General features: G+C 37.2%; 1 protein-coding gene across 1 annotated transcript in view; it reads right to left on the bottom strand.

Annotated features, from left to right (window-relative positions):
• Positions 1–27,346, bottom strand: part of LOC149288904 (platelet-derived growth factor D-like) — a 67,708-nt gene extending 40,362 nt beyond the window's left edge. Inside the window, exons 1-4 of the mRNA XM_089491173.1 lie at positions 27,262–27,346; positions 18,496–18,684; positions 11,378–11,582; positions 10,481–10,661 (exon numbers count right to left, since the gene is read on the bottom strand). Of these exons, the coding sequence (XP_089347299.1) occupies positions 10,481–10,661; positions 11,378–11,582; positions 18,496–18,684; positions 27,262–27,346 (660 nt within the window). The remainder of the gene's footprint in view (positions 1–10,480; positions 10,662–11,377; positions 11,583–18,495; positions 18,685–27,261) is intronic.
• Positions 27,347–27,735: the final 389 nt, after the last annotated feature.

A 27,735-nucleotide genomic window follows, 5' to 3' on the forward strand; every position in this document is an offset into this window, starting at 1 on the left:
ATGGTTGATGGGATCTTTAGGGTTAATTTAGGGGCAGTTATGGTTGATGGGTTCTTTAGGGTTAATTTAGGGGCAGTTAATGGATGGGAGTGATGAGGATGATGAGTATGAGTGAGTTCAATAACTATGTAATACATTTTTTTCAAATTTCAGGCCCCAAAATGAAGGTGCGTCTTATACATGGGAGCGTCTTATACATGGGGAAAATGCCCTTCTAGCAAATCCATAAGTCATTTTGGGTCCATTTCACAGCAAAAAGAAATTGGAGTGGACAACTTGTAACAATACTTCCAGCACCAGACTAGATCCATTTACCCCATCTATGGATATTGATGCTTTAAAGCGTTCTATAACTTTTCAGAGCTTATCCTATTTAAACTTAAAAAAAACAAAAAAAACTTTGGGAACCTGGCATGAAGCACAAAATTGCTGGTGGATCAGCAAAAATGATTGCAGAGTTAAAAGTCCCTGAAAAAAAAATCAATTTGTATTGATGTGTGACAGCAATCCTTATGAAAGAAGGTCATTGCTATGCAACATATGGGTTTATTATGCATTCCTTGTAATTCATGTCACAATCTTTATGCAGACCATCCTATCCAAAGGGTCTTAAGCCAAATCCTTCTACTTTTATTATGAATTAATATTGCATATTATGATAAGACTTGTTCTCCTTCGTAATTCCATATACCAAATATAACAGATAGCCTCCTAGATAGATACATATAATTACAAGGTGTTCAGTGAAGCATTATAATTGAAAATTGCAGCAAGCTACTATGGTATTTTAGTTGCATAGTCAAAGTAATGGGTCCTTGTCTGAACCAACTAACAATTGCTTGTGTATTGATTTTTTTTGAAAGTCCATTTATTTAAACACTGTCCAGTCCTCTCTCAAAGGATTCTGTTTAACTTTGTACTAAGTATACACTGTAGGACTGTGTCACGCTGCCAAAGTATAATGGAAGACTAAAAACCTCAGTCCTTTCAATATTGCAGCAAAAAATAATAATACAGCCTTATGTACAGACATTTACTCTCTTGATAAAATCCCACTTTTTGCTTTTATGATGTGGTCAGCATTTATTTTCATTATTAAATTCAAGTCATTATAGTCATGGCCCCAAACTGTTACCTATGCACCTAGTCTTTTGCCCCTTGATGGGGTTTTTATATTACATTTTAGTTGGCCAAGTAGTTAGCCAGCTTCAGTGATCTTTGGGTGCAATAATATTTTCCGTACCCAGGTTTTGACATCGGACAGCCTTGTGACTTTATTTAAACTCAGCCTGACCTGACCCTTTGGCCTATTTCTTGACTCGGAGTTAGGTTTGGCCCATAAGTAGCTGAAGTCCTGACAGTCATGGTGCCTGGAGGCTCAACTGAACAAGAACACGACTGTTACAAGCAAAATACATTGTCAGGGCTTGACCTAGTCGTCTCAGACTAAGGGTCAATCTATTGAGCTAGTGATCATTGCAATAATATCCTTTATGGATGCCCCTTTTAAAACTAAGTCTATAGCATCTAATCCTTCAAGGGAGCTAAGGAGCAGGACTGGACATTGGATGATTAAGTGCCCCTGGCACTTTAAGGCCAGCAGCTGACAAATGACGTATGTGCAGCTGCGCATTAAGCTTTTATACTCTCACGGCTTGCAGCCCAACACACTCAGCCTTTGGCTGCACACTATTAGGTCCCGATCTACCACTGAGGACCCAGTAGGGGTAAGTATGAAGCCTTATCTGCCCACCGGCATTTAGCTGTTAAGGAAGACTGTCCGTATTAGAAGTAAAAAAAAAAAAAAAAAAAATACAGAACAATTTCACTTTTTGTGTGAATACATTTAACCCTTTAGGTGCCAGGGAGGGAACGATCACAGGGCAAAAGGTGTAGAGAATTGCAATTGTGTTCAGTAACTCTAAGTGGTTATAAGGATCTAATGTATTATTCATGAAATATATCAATATTATACACATAACCAAATAATAATAATAATAATGATACACACATAATCACATTGATAATTTGGCTCAATAAAGTGTTAAACGCAATTAGTTTTCTTTACCGTACGTAATTCGACAATTTCAACTTCCTCCTTTATTGCATTAAATGTTCCAAGTCCGCCTTACAAGAGAACATTTGAAAATGTGATAAATTACTCTAATTTTTTCATATAAGAAAATTGCTGTGTTACCTAGAATGCCCTTATTTTTGACACAGTGCTGGTTTTTCATTTAGAAGCTAAATGATAAAACACCTAGAAACAAATGAGATTTTCTGGATGCAGGCAGCAAAGAGAAATTCCGATCTGCCGATATAAGGAGTTCTCTTCTGCATTAAGAAAAGGTACGTAATCATCTGATATGACACCCAGAAGACCCAATAATTTATATCAGTATAATGTGGTTGTTTATTATATGCTGCCTGTGTCTACCCTCCTGATGAAGTATACATTGAAATGGGTATATTGCCAGACTCACGTGAAGCTGTTAAGTACTACAAGCCATATCCTATGTATGTTATTTCATAGATAGGTCCTTATTACAAAATAATACCCAAATGCATATACTTTTGCACATTGATGTGGTTTTTTTTTTTAGAAGTGTTATCAACCAGTATGTTGATAGCAAATTGTTATGTTACATCCTGTAAAGTCTTATTGCTATTCCGTATCATGAATTATCGCTCGACGGAGCTCGACAGAGGTTGATATGGGCTTAAGATAGTTTCAAATGTTTTATAGTTTTTTGTAGTAAGTGATACATACTTCTTAGCAAGGTGGTAGCGTGCAACCGGCATGAACGGGCGCCGGCATCATGCAATTCCTAAACCCTGCCGCTAAGGGATTGTCATGTTGGGTCGTAGGTCGTAAGTATACCATCGTAGGTCGACATAGAAGCCAACATAATCGTTTGTGTAACTTCTGGGTGCCACGAGTTGTTCTGGCAACATACAGGTCTAGGGAAAGGCATGGTTCCCTATACTTTCCTAATCCACCATTTACCAGTAGGCGCTCAAAAAGTTTTAGTCTCTCAGAGGGTGGCATTTTTTCATCCCTTTGGCTTATCACACTGGTGCTCTTTTTCTGAACTTGACTTGTCTGATTTGTTGGATTCTGCTCACGGTTCTGACTCCGGCCTCCCTGATACGTCAATGAAGGGCATCAACAGTGACGTTGGGCAGAGTTTGCTTCCCTGATGCTTTTTTTTAAAATTATTTTTAAATATATATACAAGGATGTTAAAGGGACAAAAAAAAAATAAATATATACCGTATTTGCTCGAAATGCTCTGAAAAATACCCCTCGTCTTATAATCAGGGTCGTCTTATAATCAGACCTCAAATAGGTCTGACTATGAGAGGACTAAGATCCAGATCCCCCGCAGCTGCAGGGGACCTGGATCCTCCTGTCTCTCAACCCCCCCCGCCCCGCCCCACTTACCGGTACTTCTGAGTCCCCCGGTGTGAAGCTCCGCACCGGTGCAGGGAACTCTGATCTCTGACAGTCGGGGAAGGTCTGCTCGATGGACGCAGACAACCCCCGCTGCTAGCCACGCCTCCTTCCGGCTGCAGCGTAAGTGCGTGGGATCTACACGCTGCCCGGGCTACATGACAGGGAAGTCAGAAGTGCCGGTAAGTTGGGGGGGGTGCGGGGGAGTGTTAAATGGGGGGCATAAGGCATTTCTGGAGGCAGAGTGCTCTGTGAAATGCCTTTTAACTCCCTAAATGCCACTCTTCCTCCAGAAATGCCTTTTTAACCCTCTATACGCCACTCTTCCCCATAATATGCCTTTTAACCCTCTAAGTGGTATATAGGGGTATAAGGCATTTCTGGAGGCAGAGTGGCACATAGGGGGTCAAAAGGCATATAATGGGGCACAGTGGCATATAGGGTTAAAAGGCATATCATGGGGCACAGTGGCATATAGGGGGTATAAGGCATTTCTGGGGCAGATGTGTATAACTGGGGGGGCAGGTTGGAAAATAGAATGAAATAAAACCAAAATATTTTTCTCAATCATAGCTTTTATTAAAAAAAATAGTTTATATGAATTAACATTTACTGGTAAAACTTTTTTCCTTTAGGGTCGTCTTATATTCAGGCTTTTTCTTTTTTTCCTAAATTAATATTCAGATTTGGGGGGTCGTCTTATAATCGAGCAAATACGGTATATATTTTTTTGTCCCTTTAACATCCTTGTTTACTGAGAGCAAGATAGATTTGAAATGTTACAAAGTAATAAAATACACGAAAAAGAAGTTTTCAGTAAAAGAAGAAAACAGAACTTATTCTCATTACGCATCATTTACCTGCCAAAAATAAAAATTCGGTGTGGACAAATTTTTCTCTCAAGTGAATTATCATTAGCACAGCTGCTGTCCCTTCAGAATATGCCTCATGCTGATACAAAATTTCAAGTAAGGACAAGCATCAATATAAACCACTTTAAAAAAAATATAGATGTTGAGTTAATATCGCCGCACTATAAATATACGTTATTCTGAATTGGAGATTTTAGAATTTGCGAGCATTGTTTCCAGACAGTTCTGCTTCAGACAATGTGGTTGGTACAACATCTCAAATAAACTGTGCATTGCAACAATTTAATTACTTGTCAAAGGTTTAATGGAAATTCTCTGTCTGCTAAATATTTATATGTAAAACGGTATCCATCATTGGAAAAATTATGTATGTGTTTGCACATTGCATCTGTAAAAGCTAAAAATGATGTAATTCATGACTATGGCTATGTATTACAACCAATAAGAATAGAGGTGTATAATGTAAAAACAATATGTATAATGCCATTTGCATGATTATAACAAATATTGGCAGGTCTATTCACTAAAGTCAGTTGTCAAAATTGCACGTGTAACCTGTAAGAACACCAAAAAACTTTAGTTAATAAGTTGAGATGCCAATTTTTCTTAGTTTTTAACAAAATGTGTTGAGTTGCTTAGTATCTGATTTGTTGAAGCATTGAGTATGTTTGGGATAACTAGGGCAGTTTTTCAATTGGGCTCAACTGTCACGTTGATTCAACATGGCTACTTGTTAATGGGATAATTGTTATTCCTTCTATCTCAACCCCACACAATTTCATTATTTTGTATTTGTCACAGATAATTCATTAAATTCAACAATCAATTTGATGTAATCCTATTGAGTATTATTTTCATGAATCCCCTCTACTAGGTGTCAACGTACATGTGTTTATTCTCTTAGTGCCAAACTCTAGTTTTGGGAACTATGTTGAGTACCCAAAACTAGTTTATAGTTGAGTTCTACCTATGCAGGTAAAACTGCAATGTTGTTCCTCCTTACTCTAAACTAAGTTCCCAGCAAAATGCCCCCCCTACGAAGTTAAGCTTATTTTCTCCCAACCAAACCAGAGAACTTTGGTATAAAGCTCTTACTATTATTGTGTTCTTTTCTTGTTGTTTGTGGAGATGAGTCATGGGCAAGGAACGTCTCATCAGAAAAATAAGAAAAACCAAAGAACATTTGGACTTTTAAATGTGTTATTCAGCACATTGCATAAATATATTGGAATGTTCCAGTGATCACATGAGATTGAGACACAGAACACATATTTGTGACCCAAGAGATGTTCATATAATGCTATGGTTTTACCTGGAATCTAGTGATATGTCTCATGATATTATTATTATTATTTTTATTTTTATTTTTTATTTTATATAGCGCCATCACACTCAGAAGCACTGTACAATATGATATGATATGAGGATCAGAGATTACTTATATCATTTGTTTTTTTTGTTTTATTTAAATCCTATGACTGCTCTGATCTCATTTATTTACATCACTTCTTTTTAGAAGAGAAACCAGGACATAGTTTCCATAAATGAAAACCAGCTTAGATTTTACATAGACAATGGAGTAGGTACAATGAGCCTTTACCGACCCCCAGTAAGCACCTTTGCATGTATTAACCTCTACCTCTGTCCTCCATAATTTGGAGAGAGGCAGATAAAGTGCTAAAATGGTGAGCAGGTTAATGATCCTCTGACGGCTAAGCACACATGAAATCAGGAAGCAAGCAGAGAGATCAGAGTAGGAAGTGGGGGAACCACAGTTCCTTCTTCTCTCAAAAAAAAAAAAAAAAAAAAAAAAAAAAAAAAAGGAAAATAAAAATTAAATAAATATAAACCTGAATTTATAAAGGGATCTCAGTGATTTAATGTCATGTATTAATGTGTTTCCAGTGAGATACCTGGTATCTACCAAGAACTCAAGGTGATCTCCAGTTAAAGATCCAATGCTTTTTTATAAGAATAAAAAAAACGAACAAATGTAATTAAGACTCCACACATTCCACGCTACTCCCTGCAAAGATAAATTACTTAAAGAATAAAAATACCTGAAGTTGTCACTTTGGCCAAAAGTATTAAAAAATGTTATATAGTGTAAGGGAGAGTTTCAGCTCATTCTTTCACGTCCTCGGAAACAAAAATTGATATAGTCGCACCTATCCTGTGGAAGAACTCCTTAGATAAATTGCAAAGGGTGTACAGAAATGCAGTTTTATTTTTACCACATACTATGACACTTCTCCACTTTTCAGAAACATATACTTTTGTCAGATGGTTTTTAAGTCTTTAAGCTATCTGCCATCAAATTCTATGTTTCTAAGACACAAATGTATAGTTTGGAAACAGTGATATATATCTTCACGTACTTGCCTTGTAATTATCAAAATAGATTAAAGTGGGCTTCTAAAGGTGCTTCTAAAATCTGGAAAAATACTACATAATACTTTGTAATATTTTTTAACACTAGCTATTTAGAATTTATTTCTTTAAAGCAGGGATAATAATATTTGAATAATTATATCATAGACAGACCTATTTTCTATTGTTGTCTCTTTTTTAGGATTGTGGTACGTAAGGCCCGTTAAACACTTACAACTATACAAAATTGAAAGTAGAAATATTTCGGCAAAGAACTGTAACTGGAAATGGGTTATTCACGCTCTATGGGTCACCCTGTTGATACTTTGGCAACGTGGCCAGAAATCCCGTATATTTTTACTAGGCCTTGTCGCAATTTGCTTCTAACAATTCTCATAAAGTTCTCTAAACCACAATCAAATAAACTGGCATTAAAATCTTCCAAAGAGTTGGGGAAAGACGACCGTTGCATTTATTGACCGAGTACATAATTAAGTCAGAAAAAAAAAGACGAGATGAAATGACAGTAACAGATGTCTGTTACGTGCCGCCAACAAAGTCTGAAAAGATTAAAGACCTCGGCTCTGTTCAGAGCTATGCTAAAAATAATTATTATTTAGCAATACATAGGATAAAAGCAAAACCTCATATAAATCAACAATGATTAAACAAAACTTCTATGGCCTACACATTAATGTTATGTACAGATTACGGTTTTCGATATCATTAATTTTAATTGGGTATTGTGATTGTTTAAAACAAATGTTCATTATTTTCCACAATCTTTAACAAAAGGCATCTCGATAGCAGTAACAAGAAATTGGGAATAAAAGCTTACGTGTTATCAGAAACGGAGTGGGATGTTTTATATTTTTAAACTTAAACTGGTAATCGTTTTTTGTAAAGAGCTGGATCTTTATATCATCGATCGTATAAGAAGTTGAAGGGGAATTTCTCATGGCAAAAAATATTTTCTCCTTGAGGATAAAATCCTGTAGGATATATAAGAATGTAGGTCGGCATCGACAAAAACATGGTGTGTCTTACTTTGTTCCAATAAATGTCTTTTATCAGAAGACCAGGAGGCTACCATGGACTTCCCTTTAAAGTGGCACGGTCATCAAATATCAGTGCCCAAAGCCTCATTTTTTTTTTGATTATTGATTAATCTGCCATATTCTGTGTTGCAACTAGCAATATTAAAAAAAAAAAAAGGTTCCTGAAAATTGAAAAAAACCCAAATTTTTTAAAAATAAAAGAAACCTTTGTCTCATTCATCACAATGCCTGTCAAGAAGATCATGGACATAGGAAGTGATGGTAGTTGAGGCGTGGTAATTTTTTATCTAGGAGGCTGTGAGCCGTCTCAATGATATACATTCACTCTCGCACACATACATTTTCATTATACATAAATACATGCATTGGTCCAGAAGCAGTGAATCCCTCAGTCCTAAATTTTATAACCCCGCCACCTTAGAGTTTTGAGAAATAAGTTGTATTCCCTACGCAGTAGAAGCACCAGGCAAATATTTTTACAGAGGAATCATTTTACTGCACTCTGTTAAGACTACTATTTATCTAAATTATAGTAGAAGACAGCAAGCATGAAACATTACTTCCAGGTTAAAGCCATTTCAAATATGATAAATTGCGCAGAACAGAAATGTCCTTCTCTTTGTAAAACACTGTGAATATTTAAATAGAAGACGAATAAGATGTTAATATGTACTTCTTACTCTTATTCGAGGGAGGTAGCTGCTTATCTAGCCATGTGTAGTCATTTTTGGAATAAATATTTACTATTTATTTTTCAGAACTTGTTTTCTTATGGGTTTCTCATGATTTTCAGTTTTTGTTTTGTTTTGTTTTTTATTCGGCTTGAACACTGAGAAGCTATCTTAAGAAAAATTTCTCAAAACATGTTTGGATAAGCGAGATGGGTTTTTAAAATCAACAATCACAAAGACGGAACAGTGAATGCATAATCATGTCCTGGACTAGATCATCTCTGGTTGTAAGTAAAACCTAAAAAAAAAAAAAAGTGCTTTGAGGTTCATTACCAAAATTGTTCTGATTCTTATACAATGAATCATGTTGTGTATTCACTAGAATGTGCATGTAGCCAAGTTATACCTAGGCTATGGGCATCTTTAATGCAGGACAAGAAAAGCCAGGGCTTAATTTATGGGTTTATAGCTCAGCTGACCCTTGGGTCAAGCATTAAACACAGCCCCAAACCTTGTATCTAATACAATGAAAATGTAATATACAAGACTTTTACCCACCAATCTAGTGGACACAATCTCTCTTAATTAGTATAGTCTACTGGCAGCAGGTATCACTGAGATGGTTAGTCATTGGGCAAGAGCCCACTTTGGGACAATTAAGAGGTGGACCAGGGGAAGCTTGTCCAAGGCCCCTTTATGATTAGGGACGACCCTGACGTAAACTTAGCATGGTCCGTGGTGCTGAGGTCAGTAGAGAATCCACAACTGAACTAGCAGCATCTGTTACCAAAGACTTCTCTTGAATACCTTTGAAGTTCTCGGCAATCTGCTCGTGAATAGGGTTGTCCCACCCTGGTATGTCAGCGAAAATCTAACTTATACTACAGTAATGATCCTATTGAAGGAATATATAGTGAAGAACTTAAGCACACTTTAAATAGTCAGTATTTGGGTCTTGATTTGATGAAAAAAATTTAGACTGTTGTAAAATGAAGATTTTGAAAACAAACACAAGTAAGCAATTCAACTTCCAGGACACAGATCAAAAGCGATCACTAACTGCTCATGATTGTAGATGTTTAGTATCTCAAAGACACAGCACACGCTGTGTTCATGCCCTGACCACCAAGCTTCTAATTAGATAAAAGCAACATATTTAAATGAAGTCGGTGCAGGTTGTTGCCCCAGGAAAAGGTTATTACAGCAAATCACAGGACAGTAAATTGCATTTTTTTTTTAATTCATAATCACTTTTTGTCTTTTGTATAATTTTTTGTAGTATTTTTATTTATGATGTTTCTGAGCACACTTATGTAACTCTGTATCTATTAGGCATTTTATACTTCTTCGCTCCATTGTATTTACTGATGATGTAACATGCAAAGTGCTCTTAGAAATTATGTTTAATATTTAATGTCAGATAAAATTGAAAGCTTTGGTACCTGGAATAATCAAGCTTGTCATTGCTTATCTTAAAGAGTGAATGGCGATTTGGTAAAGTGTAGTAAATGTAGGTGTAGTGCTTCTCTACATAAATAATTTGCTCCATAAATTTGTCAGGCTGGGTGATTGAGACTGAGCTATTCTATTGTTTACCATCAAACAATGTGATAAGGCACAAGGCTAGTGTAGTAGATTGGGCTAAGCTTCCTGGACTATAACATATACAAATGCACCCGTCTGAAAAATATTTACTAAAAATTGTTCTGAAACAGCACAATATTTTTGAAAAGGCGATTCATATTACATGTTATATATAGAATGGAAGCGGATTCTGTAGCACTAAGGTGGTATTAGTAAAAGTGATACTTGTGTTGCAGAATTTTACAAATAACTTATAGTAAAATTGCAAGAATAAGAATAAGGCACTGTTTTGCAACCGTTTTTTTTTCTTGGATGCAACGTTTCCTACCAAGTGTCTTCAACCTTATGGAGGGAGGTCACTGGGCTTGTCCCTATATAATGTATCCAGCAACTTGATAAAGGTACCAGTAAACCCCCATAAAAAGTTAGCCAGATCAGTCCATAGAAGTTTAATAATAAATTGCTACTCACCACAAGAGAATAACAAATCTTGAAACCCGGCTTAGCCACAAAATGATCGTCTGATTTAAAAGTGATTTTTATTTTATTCTTCTTGGATAGAAGTCTTGGTGGAAGTTCCATGTGTCCACACCACCGTCCACGAACAACTGTGCTTGTTTCAGAATCTTCTTCCACCTCCACAAAATCATATCTAAAAATGTGGAATATCCATTAATTACTTAAATATCCTATAACTCTTTACATCTTTTATGCAACATAAAAGAACAGTAAAAGAACAAGTCTGCTTTGTTAAAAGAACATTTCATTTTTTAAATTTTTGAATAAAATTTTCCTTGTTATCTAAAATTACATATTTTATGCAAGTGTCCCATGATTCCTCAGTCCCACGACAATATGATATAATTAATTTATTGTATACTACTGTAGGAATTGGGACTAGGTCTCCTGGAATGTGGTAGTTTGCCCTTAAAAGGAGACAATGAAGGTTTCAGGGTTTTTTTATGGCAAAGCGCCATCGGCATTGTGTGACTAAGAAGATTGGTCATCAAATATTACACGATTAATGAATTCTAGGATTACTTACAATAATATATAGTTATTTTCAAGTTTAAATTCTCAATGGAGATCCCTTTCTATACTTTTCTTCATTAATATTCAAATGTGTCATTAGTGCACATTAGTTCATATAGCAGTACTGCTGGATATGAAGATAATTATAACACATTACTGCAAACTTGTGTATTATTAAATAACATGTATAGTTCATTATTATTATTATATATATATATTATTTATTTATGGACCTAATGATGGATATGATAGGGTTTCCTGAAGTGATGCGCATTCAAAGAACATTTAAACAATTGGAGTTTTAGGAAAAAGTTGGGTACGGCTAGTCTTCCTTACCTGCATATCTCATTTTCTTGTTCTTCCAATCCAAACTGATTGTCAAAAGTAAGCTGTATCCTTGTGTTCTCTCCAGAGTTAAGTTTCCAGGTAAGTAGTAGGTTCCTTGGGTAGCTGTTCGGAAACCGTGGACTACTTATACAACCATTTCCAACAACATTAATGTTTTCTTCTTTCCGGTACAGTTTGGTAAGGAGGTTGCTTTCTATGAGAAAGAAAACAACATTATTGAATGGACATTTTACATAGGAAATAGCTAACATGTGCTAATTAACCTCATTTGAACTGGAAAGTGGAAAGTATTCCTAAAAAAACCGAAATCACTGCTGACAAGTATGATCTTTTTGTATAAAGCTATAAATTGTTACAGTGTATGGGTAGATAAGAGACAAGATAGATTGTAATCCCGTTTGATTAGGGCCCGCTTTGCATCTTGTGCCTCTATGTCCAATTATAATATAATAATAATGCGCTATATAAAACAATAAATAATAATAATTACAATACAACAAATCCAAAATATTGTAAATGGTCCAGCCACAAAATGCATACATGGCACTGCAGTATAAAATACCGAAATAAAGATATTTTTTGGTAATTTCTATATTTTGTTCACTGTAGATGCTGGAAAGCTTCTTTTAGTAAAAAGCCAACATGCAACTCACTATGTCCTACTACTAAACTCGTGATCAGAAAAGCAAACTTGTGTATACCAGATAATGGACTGAATTTAATTCTCCCATAGACTGCAATTATTATTTTTTTAATATTATATTAAGTTTAATAAATCTGGGCCAGCATGTGTTGGTTGCTATTCAATTAGTTGAGAAAGATTTATTTGCATTATGAAATCCAGCAGAAAACTTTTAGATTACAACCCTACTTTATCTTAGAATATCTAGCCTTTAGGTGTGGAAAAACACTAAAATACACTAGAGGCCCAATTTTTAAAGATACATTTTAAAAGAAATTAATTTGAAAAACTTATTTTTTGCGTAGTTTGGTCCACCTTACAAAAATACACGCCTTTCTATTTTAGGAAATATAAAATTTGCTAGTTTGAGTCCAGTGTAGAAATAATTAGAAAGCATCTTATGGTACAGAATGGATACTTTGATTTCCCTTAGTGTTATTTTGCGTCGGCTTCGATATTTAAGTTTGGTCAATGAAGAAATTAAATATTCCTCTTTTCAGAAATGTTGTCATTCTGTACTTTTATGCGCTTAGTCACAATATTCCAAAATATTTAAAATCACCCAGACAGCAATATAATAAAAGTACAATAATAATTAAAAGCCTAAACAAAAGAAAGGAAAGGCTCTCCTTTCATCTTACCGAGTTTCCTCTAATAACGAGTCATAATAATATCCCTGTTCCGTTCCCTTTATTTTCCTTATTCCTGTTTTCGATGCACAGTATACGGAAAACACAACAAGACTACATAGACAGCCCAGAAACCCCCTTCCAAGATGAAAAGCAATTCAGCATCATTGTAATTAATGACATTCTAAGATTTTGTTTTTTCCTTCCCTCTCAGATCCTGCTTTTTGTTTTGGATCCCACTAATAACTAGGGTGGGCATGGAAAATCCAAAGTCCAGTTGATCTTGCCTGACCAACACATGAGAACGGACATAGTAAAGATTCGACTAAATTGACAACCTATGTAGATTGACAACCTATGAAATGAAAGTGTCATTAAACTTCATTTAAATTAATTAAGGAAATCATATTTATTTTATAAGTAAGGTATGCACAGCTGTTTAGAGTTTAGGGCTGCGATGTAGTCTTCCTCCTTCACACCTTCTTCTTCCTCCCCAGCAGCTCTTTACAGTACAAGAGCCAACTGCGTCCATAAAACATAATTGAATCATTCTAAAAGCCCCTAGATGCAAAGATTAATGGCTATTACCCCATGCCCCATGTTCCTTTTTGTTTAAATGGGCTATAGGTTATATCCATACCTGGGAAGTTCTGGGCTCTGGCTACCCGGAGCCTTCCCTTGCGGGACGTGGCCAGGACTGCACACTGACGTCGGTGGGCGGTCCCACTGACTTCGGTCGGCGGTCCCACTGATGTCGGTTGGCGGTCCCACTGATGTCGGTGGGCAGTCCCACTGATGTCGGTGGGCGGTCCCACTGACGTCGGGGGAACATCCCCATGTAAAGGAAAAAATGGGCGGGGAGCGGGGCGTGTCAGGACCCCGCTCCCGCGATCCGGAAGATTCAGGTCTTGACCTGGAGAACAGGAGGAGCAGTGCTCACCTGGCAATCTCCGGGTCAAACCCGGAGAGTTCCCAGGTATGGTTAAAGCTATAAGAATTTGCCCAAAAATGCTTAGTGGGGGTTGATCATGGTCGGAAGCGAGCAGAGTATGGAGTGCATCCACAGCTCACTTTAAAAAGACCATCTGCGTGGCTCTTACTTCTGGCAAACACCATGAATGAGATCAGTTTTAAGATTTACATGACGTTTTCTTAGCAGTACCAGAGACATTTCTTTTTTGCATCGACGGAAACTGCAGCTCATGGATTATGCATTTCTGAAACACAGGACTTTTTTTTTATAGCAAGACCTGCAGAAATAAAATTCACGGTGCGAGAGATGCAATCCATCATAAACGTAACACTGACTTTTACAGTGCACAGAGGGCAAGTAATAGCAATGTTCATAGTCGGAATGATCCAGGAATACCTTGTACCAAGCTTAGCCACAAACAAACAAAATAATAACACAATATATTCAAAGTAGAATTGTATTTTCCATTCCCCTCCGCTAGCACGTTCATTCAGTCAGCGGGTTTTAAATGATTTGTTACTAAACTCAATTAAAATAATATATACAGGATGTCATTTTGAAACATAATTATTATGTACATTCTAGAATTATATTTTATTTGCTAGCTGAGACTATAAAATGGAAAATACATATGAAAAAAAAGAGAAACATCAAATACCTAGTCATCTTGAGAATAAGCATCACCACAACATCCATAGCACACAAGCACATACACGTCCATGCAAACACTTCATGTTAAAGCACACTTATACATATATTCTCATTCTAACACACATACATACATTCATACATACTCCCTTCCTTAGCCTCTCACTCACCCAACATACTGTGCTACATGAAGGGAAAATACTTTATGTTTAAATAGAGGTATCTAAACACAGGCACACTAATATAGAAAATAAATCATAACGAACAACATAATAAACACATAATCTGACAAGGTTTTCCTTAAAATGTACTAAAGGGACACAGAATGACAACACTGAATTAAGATTTAAAACTTCACAAAAAGAAACTATAGTCTATAATAGGCCCAGATTGGGGATGACTAAGCACTTGAAAGACAGAAGCCGCTAAATGACGTGTATGTGACGCCCGGCTGGATATTCATGGCCACATAAAGTGCTCGCCCCTGCAGTATCAGTAAGTATGCGGCATACCTGGGAAATTCTGGGCTCCGACTACCTGGAGCTTTCCCTTGCGGGACGCGGCCAGGACTGCCCCCTGACGTCGGTCCCGTGATGTCGGTGGGAGGTCCAGCTGACGTCAGTGGGAGGTCCCGCTGATGTTCAAGGCATTTCTGCTGACGTCGGGAGCGTTTCCGCTGATGAGCAGGGGAGCGGGGCGTGTCAGGACCCCGCTCCCGTGACCCAGATGATTCGGGTCTTGACCCGGAGAAGCGGTGCTTCACCCTGCAATCTTCGGGCAAACCCAGAGAGTTCCCAGGTATGGTATGCAGCCCTCTTGGCCAGCAAACCAAATGACCAGTCCAAGCCTGGTCTACAATGCCTTGAAGCATTAATGAAACTTTTATATTGTATAATATGTAAGAATTAGTATAATGAGATTATTCTTATAATGTATTATCCATTATTATTAATTATATTTTTTCCACTATCAAGTATTATTATTAACATACATATTTTTAGGTTTTCATTGATGCAATGTTTATCCGCCACAAAAACATTTTCCTCCGTCATCTTGTCAAGGTTTGGAATTTAATCCTTTGTTGTTGTTCCTACAATTTCTAAGAATGTACATAATTGTAGCCTTGAAAAAAATTTATTTATTATTCTGTAGTAGAATGGCAACTGTATTGACAATACGAAAACTCATGTGTTTTAAGTGGTATGCAAAATAACAGATTATGTGTCAAAACCAAATGATTTTAAAGTAATCCCCACCTACGAAAGTTCACAGTTTGAAAGTTGCCATAGATATCTAACTATACATTGTATAGGGCCAGCACAACTCTTCTACGATGAGAAAAATGCCAGGGCTAGACCCTACCAATGAATAGTGAAGCTGCAATTCTCGTTCAATAGAAACTAAAGTTTAATCACAAAAAAAATACCGTTTATAAAGTTTTTTTTATAGTTTCTATGGCAACCACCTGCCAGAGCCTGCTTTTGTGTTACATAAGTGTTCATGGCGAAAATTATGAATCAAGCACAATTTTACATGGTTAAGTAAATATTTCTAGGAAGGGTTTAGTAATTTACAATGATGTTTTTAATTCTGCATTTAGTTACAAAAGTTTTAAATTCAGCAGTGTAGGTGGAACCGAACCTTTAAGTAACTCAGAGAGCCAACGTTACATTCAGAACTAATGTCAGGAGTAAGTGGCTGGCACTTTAAGCATACCTGGAAACTTCTTGGCTCCGGCTACCTGGAGCCTTCCCTTGCGGGACGCGGTCAGGACGTTGGTGGGCGGTCCTGCTCACAGCAGCGGGAAACACCCCCATTTAAAGGGGAAATGGGCGGAGAGCGGGGCGTGTCAAGACCCCACTCCCGCGACCCGGAGGATTCGGGTCTTGACCCGGATAACCGGAGGAGCAGCGGTTTGACCCGGAGAGTTCCCAGGTATGACTTTAAGGCCTGCGGCCTCCAATGATCTAGTTATGACCGACTGCTGGATACGAGAGGCTATGCCCTTATGCTCATGCAGTGGGCACCTGAGCATATCCAGCCAGTGGAAGCAGCAGATCGGGTGAGTATTGAACGTTGTTGGCTAGCGGCCCAGTGTGCCAGATGGCCAATCTGGGCTTGATTAGGGACCCCTCTAATTTGCCCTGTATTTCCAAAAGCCAGTCCAGACCTGTGACGAATTACACCTATTCATAAACTGATTCATTATCACCACTAATTATATCAAGATTCAATTATTTTAGTAACATTTTACTAATGTTTTCTGAATTTATCCTTAAGGAGCAAAACTTTAATGTTTCTTTAAAAAAAACAACATAAAAAAAATTAATTTGAGCAACATATTGTACTGTAGGAATAGCATGTAAAATCTGGGAGGAATATTATGTTTCAGTCAACTGTTAAAAAAATACATTCATATTTTGAATTCATTTCTCTTTGAGATTATCTCCATTAAAGAAAATGCAATTTCATTAATTAAACTCGACTCCTAAAAGCGTTTGTTCTGGTTTGTGGAAACATTTCTGTTCTCGAAATCATGAAACCGCTGAAGCACCTAAATGGTGTTGTGAAGCAATAATCCTTTGAATGCAAAATATTTTGACTCAATGAAGGGGAAAATAGGCAAATTCTTTGTACACAACAGGGGGGGTGTACAGAAACAAATAAACGCCTTCACAACTGTATTTCTTATGAATAATTACAGCACAGAAGAGGTTACTACTATTACCCTTATGAATTAAGCAGTGCAGTATATTTCAGAAATTTACTATTCAATGTTATACCTAACATAATTCTATAATATATAACTATAAAGAAGGCTTGAGCGTACTGCTGGATTAATATATATATATATATATATATATACACACACACACGGTATACATGTATTTACTGTATATATATATATATATATGAATATGATAAGCCTAGAAATAGAAAATGCATTCATGGGCAGGGCTAGGTCTATATCATAATCATATAGCATCCCAAGAAAATTGTGCCCTTGTTGCACTCACCTACAGTGTCAATGTACGCATAGACCTTATGTGTCCACCTCCCCCCATTCATTGCAGAGGCTTCTGTTGCGCTCCTGACAGGGGGCAGATATAATTTCACGCAGGGGGCATTTTGTGGGGTAACAACCAGTACCCTCCACCCTGGTAAAGGAGCCCAGGCACAAGGACCGGCCCTGTTCATGGAAATGTTTAGAAAGGGGAGCCAAGACGAAAAAGCCCTCTAAGCTACTTTGATTTGAAGGCTGTAGGCCATTCGCGGAAGGTTTCCATTGATTATTGTCTTCTACAGGCTTCTCTACACATGGCTATGGAGGGATCTAGCATTAGCATTGACACCGTGACTTGATCTGTTTTGCGCATCTTTCATGGGTTTCCTCAGCAGACCATTGGGCTATGTTACTTATAAGGGATTTGACTTAACTATATATTATCAAAAATCCAGCCCTGGCGAGCTTCTGTGCAACGATTGCTTGGATGGCTCTGTATAGAGCATCTTTAAATGCACACAGTCTTTTAAAAAACATCTCACTGAGTGAACTATTCCGTTATCGGGGGCAGTTCAGCCACTCCTAATGCAAAATGCCAGGACTGACCCTTTATAATGCACAGGGAATTCAGGAAGTTCCACAAATCTCAATTATTAGAAATTTAGAAAATAAACCCCAATGTGTTGATGACGAGACTAGGTAGTGTACCAAATGTGTTTTGATCCAAAATTTAACAGGGTTGTTCCCAGAATATATTTATGTATACATTGTGATGACTGAAGCACATGTACACTGTATATTTTGGATTAATGGGGGCTTATATATTGATTGGGGCCCAAGATGAAGCCTCTCTGAATAACCTGAGGAAAAGGGGAGGTATGAGATTCCACCAATTATCTGTTTACTCTCACACGCCCCAGGTATTGTCCATCAGGTTCCATCTACTCTTTATTATTTTATTATATTATTTTTTATATTATTTTATATAACCTCACAGCACTAAAGACAGTAGAACATAATCATTTGGAGTGTGTAGCCCACATCGCTTTATTGAACAGGAAAACCCACACTGTGACACAACATGTATATATGGGCAGTTATGGGCAGCTTGCCCTGTAACGGGCCGCCATGCTGGTCACTCAAGGGGCCCTCCACAAACAACTATGGTACCGTCTTTTCCCCACAACCCATAGCACTTCACCGACAGATGGATTGGACTCTCATATTTCCCTTTGGGCCCACATCCAGACTCAACTGCCATGGTTATCAAATCACTAATAACCAAGCCAATTTTATCTGATTGCACCCAAAATGAATATGGGGACTCCTCAACTACCTCCTCACCAAACGCGGTTACACCTACACAAAGAAAAACAGGGATAGTGGGTGGGATACTCAATTCAAAATTCTACAAAGGACTGAGCCTACTGCCCTCACCCTTCAAATACTATTTCACATGGGGAGGACATAAAGATACGGTACCATCCCCTACTCACATAACTGTCCCCCATCAAGCTCTGTCACTCCATTATATTCACCCCATATCCAACCTGGTCATGTCACCTCTCCCCTTATTGGGGGTGAGGATCAGGTCAGGGATCCCTTTACTAGGTAAATTAATGAATAACCTGATCAAGCAACCAATGTCCCCGCTGTGATTCCTGTACACACTTGGAAAATAGTTGCCAAGTTGCGGTTTTAATGCGAGTGGTGGTCACACGTGACTTCACATAAAGCCAATGAAGAACTGTGTAATTATATTGCATCACACCCCACCCATATTAGACTAATGTCCTGCCCACACCTGAAAGACATATTCTTGGCATTTCCTTCCAGGGAGCAGATTTTTTTTTTAGAAAAAAAGTTAGTATTCGCATATTTAAAATAAAGAAGGATCCCACCTATTCCTAATACTCACTTTATTAAGTAGTCTTCTACTGTCCATGGAAAGATATTAAAGCCACTTGTTATAAAAATTGTTAAAAACAGGCAAGGCATATAAAAAAACAGTTTAAAAGGAACAAATAGACCCTGGCTGCATGTGCCTAGTCTGCTTTCAGTACAATTCGTCCCTAATCATAGCATCTAATAAAAACTCATGCTTCTTCTAAACCTTGACTATGTGCGATTGGCACTGATTTGTTAAACAAAGTTGTGCTACAAATGAAGTGTTCCTTAATATATAATACATTTTCTCTTTTATTTACCTGTTTTCTGCCAGTGTAGCATTAGCACCTGCAAAAGAAATGTGTAAGAACACATAACATCTCCGCTTGTGATTCATCGGTCTCCAGCACCTCATCAGCAAACCTCTTCTTAGAAAAATCCGATTGTTGATTTAAATCGGCACTTTTATTTATCCTCAAGCGTTTCTGAGAAATATGTCTGTTATGTCCTGTGCAAGCAGTGCATTTTCAGTAACAAAATGCCAATTATTGGAGATATCTAAACAGAGCATGTGAAGAGGTAGCATGTAATCTAAAACATGCCTAACAATCTTAAACTAAAGATAAATGGCCATAAAATATAGAGCTATTCCGGCAACTGTTATTCACTCTGCCCGCTTCCTCTTAGAATTATTATATTTAATCGTCTTTTTTATATTCTACCGAGGCTGATGTAGATGTTCAGGTTTTTAACCATTTAGCCCCCGTCTTCTAATAACGAAGCCTTTTGACTCTCCGATAACTGGATTATGTTTCCTTTTCATTCTTGCTAGTCCTGCCTAGTATTGCATTATTTCTCTTTTGTTTTTCAAATAATCATGTCCTCTGCTACTCTGCCTGTTATAAGTCTCTTATTTTTCAAAGTGAAATAATGTAAAAAAAAAAACAATGAAAATACATGCAAAACAAGTAATCTATTTAATTATAGTTTTTCATAAAGAGTTTAATGAAGAGTTAAATGGGGAGTTACGACTTCACCTCTCTGAACTCACTACAATATGAATCCTTGGCAAATTACTCTGCAAGAGCGACTAAGATATTGAACTGTTTAATTTCATTGTATATCCTGGAAAATGGCTGAATGTGGTCACCCTACCTTCAAAATGTAAAACAGGAGAGTAGAACATTTCAACTCTCCTGCTAATTCATAATTTACTTGAATAAACCCTATCACCTCCAATCAAATTTTTTCCAAAATGGTCGCATGTAATTAATTATGCATTCGCTAGCCCAGGAGTTTTTGGGGTTGAACAGTTGCTCCCTCATAGTACCAAGGATTAGAGTTCAACTTCAACTTACTCTATTAAGTTTGCCGTAAAAAAAAAAGCGATGAACGGTGTATAAAATGTATAAAAACCCAAATTTTCCCTAAAACATTAAATTCCCAGTTTTTTAGTGGCGATGTCCTAGAAAAATGTATAAATTAACAGCACAAATACATCTTTTTATATGTGTGTACTGGTATTGTCAAAAAACACTATTATGGCATTCTCCGTCTATTTTTCTGCAAAGAGGACAATATTAATGAATAAGTAACTAGCACCAAATATATATCTTTTTACTGCTACATAAAATCTCCAGATTTAGCTAAGTAATGAAACAGGTATAGATTTAGAACAAAATGTTTTAGTGCAATAAGTTTCAGGGCATAGACGTGTATACATTTTCTTTTTTTTTTGCGTTTTCTTAATTATTTAGACATTTTTGTAAACAGGCTCCTTGAGTTGGTAAACATAAGCGGCAGATGGCAGTGAAATGTTCTATAAATTACATGGGGATGGATCATTTAGAAAGCTCATGGTTCTGTTTGATGTTAACTCATTTGGTCGATTCCTGTGTGGTCTGGTATTTGAATATATGGCTCAAATAGCTCACCAAGATTTGCGGTAGGCACTCGCTTCTTGGGGGTTTGTACAATGTTCGTAAAATGTTACTACTATAGAAGTACATTGTAAAAAAAAACCAAGACATATAGAAGTCATAAGCCTCCAAAACGGAAAAAAAAAGTCAATTATAAAAGTTCAGTGCGGTTTTCTTTTTTGGATATCAGCTAAAATGTTGAAGATCCCAATTCATAATTTCAAATGTATCTACCTGTTTGGATTTTGACAAAGTAAGTTATGTACCAGACTTTACTAGAAGCTCTTTCTTCTATATGCGTTATGCGTAAAAGCCTAATTAGTGTAAAAGAAAGTCACAACCTCTTTTTCCATCGGTTACAGCATTGGTTGGCTGCCAGCTTTATGTTGGTTAACGCTAGCTTCCTTAGAACATTCCTTGAATGTCTGTTTCACATCTGCCGGGAATTCATAGACAAAAACAAGCAAGTAAATAGACATAAGCATGCCATGCAAATAGTCTTGGAAACATGGATGCCACTTTAGATATTTCAGAGGCACTCCTGGAATATTTTGATTTATATTGTTGTCAATAATATATGCTTTATTTACCAAATTCCAATTATTTCACAGAACTATACAATGGGGAGGCACAATATTAATGTGGTTAAGGATATAATAGAAGGAACGTTAAGGCTGCTTCAAGGAGCTTGTAATCTAAAGGTTGCCCCAATCTTTCAATCAAGTAATTTCTTCATTTCCATTATTGATTTCCACCGCTGTTGCCCTCTAGTGACCATACTATGCGTAGTAGTATACTTTGTCCAGTTCAGCTATGTGAAGGAGCAAGTAACAGATCTGTGATGGAGAAGGATCCATTCAGAGAGTCAGTCTTTGCCTAAATATATATATATACCGATTCAGCTTAGGTTTCACGCCTGCTCGCTGATATCCCAAAGCTAAACTTGCCCTGATGCGTGATGATGACTTTAGGTTGATTAAATAGTAACAAAATGTATTTGCATGAGTTACTGTGAAAGTATTTATAAACACAAAAGTGCGAACAAACAGGCAGTTTCTGTCTACTGACATCACACTGCATGTAGCGCTTCCTATCGCCAACAACGGCATTTTTACCTATTGTGTAATACACCCTAAATCCCTCTAGATTGTAAACTCATCTCAGCACGGCCATTCTCACCTGTTGTCTCTGTAAGTCAAATTGTTATGTTACATACTACTTGTTATGTCCTGTCCACCCATTGTACAGCGCTACGGAATTTGATGGCGCTATATAAAACAATAAAAAATTATAATTTTTTAAAATCCTCAAATACATTCTGACATTGTGAGTGTTCCCGTGGCGTATACGGCGGCAGAAATTCAGACGTGGTAACAAGGTTTTTCCCACGAGATAATCTATCTGGGTTGATAGTTCTGTAAACTGCAAACCTTACCAGGGTGGCTATAAAAGAAAACCCAAATTGTGCCTGGCATGGCAGGTTTTCTGCGTCTATTGATACTAATGCACTCAACGAGGCTAAAATTGGTCAGTCCAGTTCTTACATTCATTGCCAATATGCCAATGTCATGGTAACAAAAAAAAAGGTATTACAGATTCCCAAACACAGACTTATTACAAATAAAATGCATTTTTTTAAGCTTTGAAAACAACGTCTGGAGCTATGATAAATCAAGTAAAACTAATGTGCAAGTCATATCATCATATTATATATGTTCTTATGTGTTATTTATACGCTTATTCCATCTGAGAGAATCCACAAATAGGGAGGATGATTACAAGATTTGAGGGTATAGGTAGAATAATTGAATTCCAAAAGAGAAAAAAAACCTGAATAATAATGTGTCTGAGTCTCAAATGTATAAAAGATGCATAAAATATAATTGCCTCTGTAAAGTGAATTGCCGTAGAGAAAACCTATTGCAAATTTTTTATTTCATTTACAGAGTAATTTAAAGCTGGGTAACGTCCTCTGGAGTCTATAGAAAGCATAAAATGTCAGAATTAGAATTATTCTATTTGTATTGTTATATATTTATCAAGTGGTGACATTTTCTAAATGACTTTGAAATAATGCAAAATAAAAATACTTATAACGATGAAAGGATTTCTCTAATTTCAGCATACAATCTGAGGGCAGTAGGGAACCTTTGACGTGTGCTACAGTGAAAGGAGATTAGCAATTTAATGTTTGTCAATTATTATCATCTAAATTATTTTTAGTCGCTGTGACTGTATGGGCCACACTTATATCTGGGAACTTGGATATGGTCCTCCTGTGTGCTCTTCACTTAATTGCATATATGGAACCTGGGAGTACCGTAGTTGGATATTGGAGCAGAGATGACTACCAGCAGTAGGGTACAGATTCCATAAATCATGCCCATATGGACCGCAAATTGAGACCTGTGACATGTGGGATTAATGGGTCACATTGTAACCACTGGGGTTTAGGAGAAGGGGTCTATGCTCCTAAGGTGGATGTTTATGGCATTTAACCCACTGAACCACATTCACTTCAAGAGAGTCGGAATACAATGCCATAAATACACAGGACAGCCACTAGAGATTGGCGCCCGAAGAGGCAGAAAAGCAGCCCTCCTCTGGACCAGCATGAAGAAGAACTCACTACAAGGTAAATTTGATGAGCGCCCAGTCTGGAGAGGATGCTGGTGGGCTCTAGGTAAAAAATTCTGATTCGTTTTAGCCCAGCTTAACACTGAATTACTATAAACTAGAAATGACTTCATGCTAAATGCACAGTAACATTTCCCTTTTACAAGCATTGTCTTCATATCTCGGTAATACTGAGACATTTCACCTAAATTCTTTAAACAAAGAATACATATTTGAGGCAAAGGAAATACCTTATCCGCTGTTATAATCCCCTGTTTAGAAAACTTATTTTTATCCTTTTGGGCCTTCTGACCATTCTGTGTATTCCAAAGGCAGATAGTTCTAAGTATGTGAAAATGTTCTATTTGTTAAACAACACAATTATTTGTAAAAACCTGTTACGTTATTTAGACATTTAAAACATGTAATGCCTTGTAAATAGTGATCATGTCTATGAACCGAACCGAGTTTTCTCAAAGTTGATGATAACTGTATGTACATCTGACTTTTATGAAAGTATGTGCTCAATTCAATGCCAATTTGCAATTCAATTGCACTCTAAGGATGCAAGCCCCCCCAAAAAAGATTGCTATCCTTGCAAAAGCATATATACATTAGCAAGTGCACCTCATAATCACAGCCCACCATGAGCTGTTATCACATCCTAACAAAGGGACATTTCTAATTGACATGTTGTTGCCACAGTAGAAGCTCATTACAGCCAATATGGTACAGGTAAAAGTTAGTGGTATTTCTGTTGTTAATGAGTATTTATTTATGGTTTTAAGATATGTGGAATTTGCTTTTCTTTCTACTTTATGATTGGTGAGATGTGAAAAGTGGACTTGAAGAAGTCTACTGATTTTAATCTAGCTGTTTGTAGCAGACCCAACCTTGAATATAAGATCACAATTAAGGGGTTCATTTAGGGTGTCGAATCTCAAACACTGTTAATACCAATAACTGTTTGGACAGCTTGCTGAATGGAAGCCTATACATTTACTAAAGTGAACTCGGTAACATTCTTTTCTGGATTCATCATGTGAACTTGATTACATCTACAGTAAAAGCTTGTGAACAGGGCCCTGTCACGGCTAGAGGACCAGCAGTGCAGGAACCTGGTATCATCCACCGGTATGGGAGCAGAGCAGTATATTGGTTGCAGCAGGCAAAAGAGTAGTCGTTACACGGAGCCGAGGTCGGGAGTAGGCAAGGACAGGATAATCAAAAACAAGCCGGGTCAAACACAGGAGATAGACAGGAACGTCAAAAACAAGCCAAGGTCAGAAGCCAAAATCACGAAGTATTTAATAAGCACAGCCAACATGCACAAGGCACTATCACAGGCAATGAGCTAGTGCAACAGCCAGGTTTAAATAGACCTACTAATTGTATTTCCCGCCCCGCATGAAACGGAGGCTTGGAACGCATAGGTGTAGTGTCTATAAGAGGCCACACGGTGGTGCGCGTGTGTACAGAGCCAGAGTTCATGCAGTCTGCGTTCAGGAAACCTGCCAGCGGCTACAGGCGACGAGGGGCTTCAGTAGAACGGCGGTTCGGGGAACGGAAGGTAAGTACCCCGTAGTTACAGGCCCTCTTTACCTAATGTTCGGTTTGTCTTAGTATGCCAGTTGTTGTTTTGTTATACCATTTGAAAATATGTGTTGTAAGAAGTGCTGGGTAGGTGGTTGGCTGGGTAGGTGGGCCACCATAGAAAAAGCTGTAAAGTTATGTAAGATTTCTGAACCCAAGAAGTCTCTTCTTCAGATGGAAGAAGAGACCATTCATCTTCATCTGAAGAAGAGGGATCTGATGTTCTGATTGCTTATGTAACTTTACAGCATTTTTATGCTGGCCAACTAAAAGGTATAAACTTGTCTAAAGAAATTTTCTAATAAGCTAATGCCGCAAAATCCTTTTTCTTATTAATCTTTGTGTGAAAACACAAATATGACTTGGCGTGTTAGCCTGCTTAAATATTTCTGGTCAATTAGGCTATAAGAGTAGGATTATTGGCACAGTAGATCCAATATCAGTGGTCAAAACCAAGTCAAAAGAAGGAGGTTAGTATGGATTTTGGAATAAATGTTATTAAGATGATATTTTATTTCATGAAATAGGTAACTTAAACTCAAAATAGAGGGTTGTATTTGACCAGCCTTTTTTGGGTAACTAAATGCCCAATTATTATTGAATAGTGAACGAGGTTTACGAAAAAGTCAATCAAATGTTCAACAAGCGAATCTAGAAGTAAAGCAATTTAAAAGTTATGGGCTTTAAACATAAGAACTGATTCATTGCCAAGTTACTTATTTCCAGGAAAGGAAGTAATAGCATCGCTCATATCGTCTATTGTTAAGTTGTTCCTCAATAAATCGTCTGGCTTCAAGATATAATAATAGTAAAGTGGCATCCTGTAAATAGGAATCATGTGTTGAGGAAGTTCAGCAGCCATTGTAATGTTAGGTAGTCTACAGACTGTGTGGGATCATAACTACAATTATTCATGCCGAGGATGGAGACGTGTGTCAAGAGTGTGAACATGGTCAACATAATGTATGGTTCAAGGGGAATTCCCAACATACAATACGATGCTGACTGATGATGCTGAATTTGCAGTTTAATCATCACTCAATGGATAAAATTTGATCTTGCTCAGCTGATTCAACCTTTTCTCCAATAATTACAACTCCAAATTACAAATTATTTAGCAAACATTGCTTTCTAGATTTATTTTCCTATTAAATGGAACCTTATATATTTGTTTTTATTATTATTTCTTAGGTCTTCCTTATATTCAAAGGTCATTAAAGGTAGAAGTCATGATACTCAAATAGAGTGTTGACTACCTAAGTAGTTTCAGCAAATCCATCTACTTTTTAGTTTAGTTTTATAGCACATTGGTGAGTTGGCGTTGCATCTTAGAAGCATAAAACTTCTATTCAGGTGCAGGGCACTGCCAATATCACCTAAACTATATAGATAACTTTGCCCAATAAAATGAAAAAAAGTAGTTGATATATCGAGTGCTGCATCATACAAAAAAAGTGATTCAAGGAAGAGCGCACCATATCCAAGCACCTAAAATGGATACATTTTTGATCATACATTGAAGACATCCAATCTCTAATATAGACACCCTACAATATGCGCAGTCAAGCAAAAATAAACCCTTTCAAAGCTAACACATGTTATGTACCGTAAGACATCAACACACCGCTACTCCTGCACTACTTACACATCACTAAGCGTGCTCAAGCCTCTTACAAGTCACATCATGACTGTCAAATGCACCGCTACCTCTTTGCATATACATATCACCCCTTATTAATAGACATGTGCAAATGGGCCAAAAAATGATTCTAACAAATTTTCCCGTCCGTTTCTGGCCCATTCATTTTGGGGCAACAGATTTCGTTCCCTGCTCATTCGGTTCGGCCAAAAATCATTGGGGGTTTTTAATTCGGGAATGAAATGTGTTGTCCGAGGCCCACATTCACTCTCCTTCACTCACCACTTTCACATGTTCTTGCTCTGCATCTTCTCTCTTCTACCACTTGTCTTTTATCTTCTATCTTCATTCGTATCTCTGCGGACATTATCAGGTGCAAACTTTCGCCAAAATGGTGGCGCTTCCAATCACGGGAGAGAATTTGACCAAAAGTGCCTCAAATTTGGACTAAGCTGAACTTCAGCCAAAATGGAAGTTTGTGCCAGGTAATGTCTGCAGAGATCCGGACAAAAATAGAAGAAAGAGGATGAAGGGAGAAGATGAAGAACAAGAAGATGCGGAACCAGAAGTGGTCGGCAGAAGCGGAGGGCAGAGAAGGTAGGGAAACATTTAGAGAGCGAGAGAGTTTGAGAGAGTGAAAAATTCAGTTTTTTGCTTTGACCACTTTGTGTGGGGTCTGGCCTCGTTTTTGTGGCTTTGTACGAATCGCAAAATTTTACGAAATTCTGTAAATTAGCAATTTGTACAAATCCAGAT

Source organism: Sceloporus occidentalis, unplaced genomic scaffold (genome assembly GCF_023333645.1).
Source record: "Sceloporus occidentalis isolate IW3139 unplaced genomic scaffold, rSceOcc1.0.p SCAF_49, whole genome shotgun sequence".
In the NCBI taxonomy this organism is placed as follows: domain Eukaryota; kingdom Metazoa; phylum Chordata; class Lepidosauria; order Squamata; family Phrynosomatidae; genus Sceloporus; species Sceloporus occidentalis.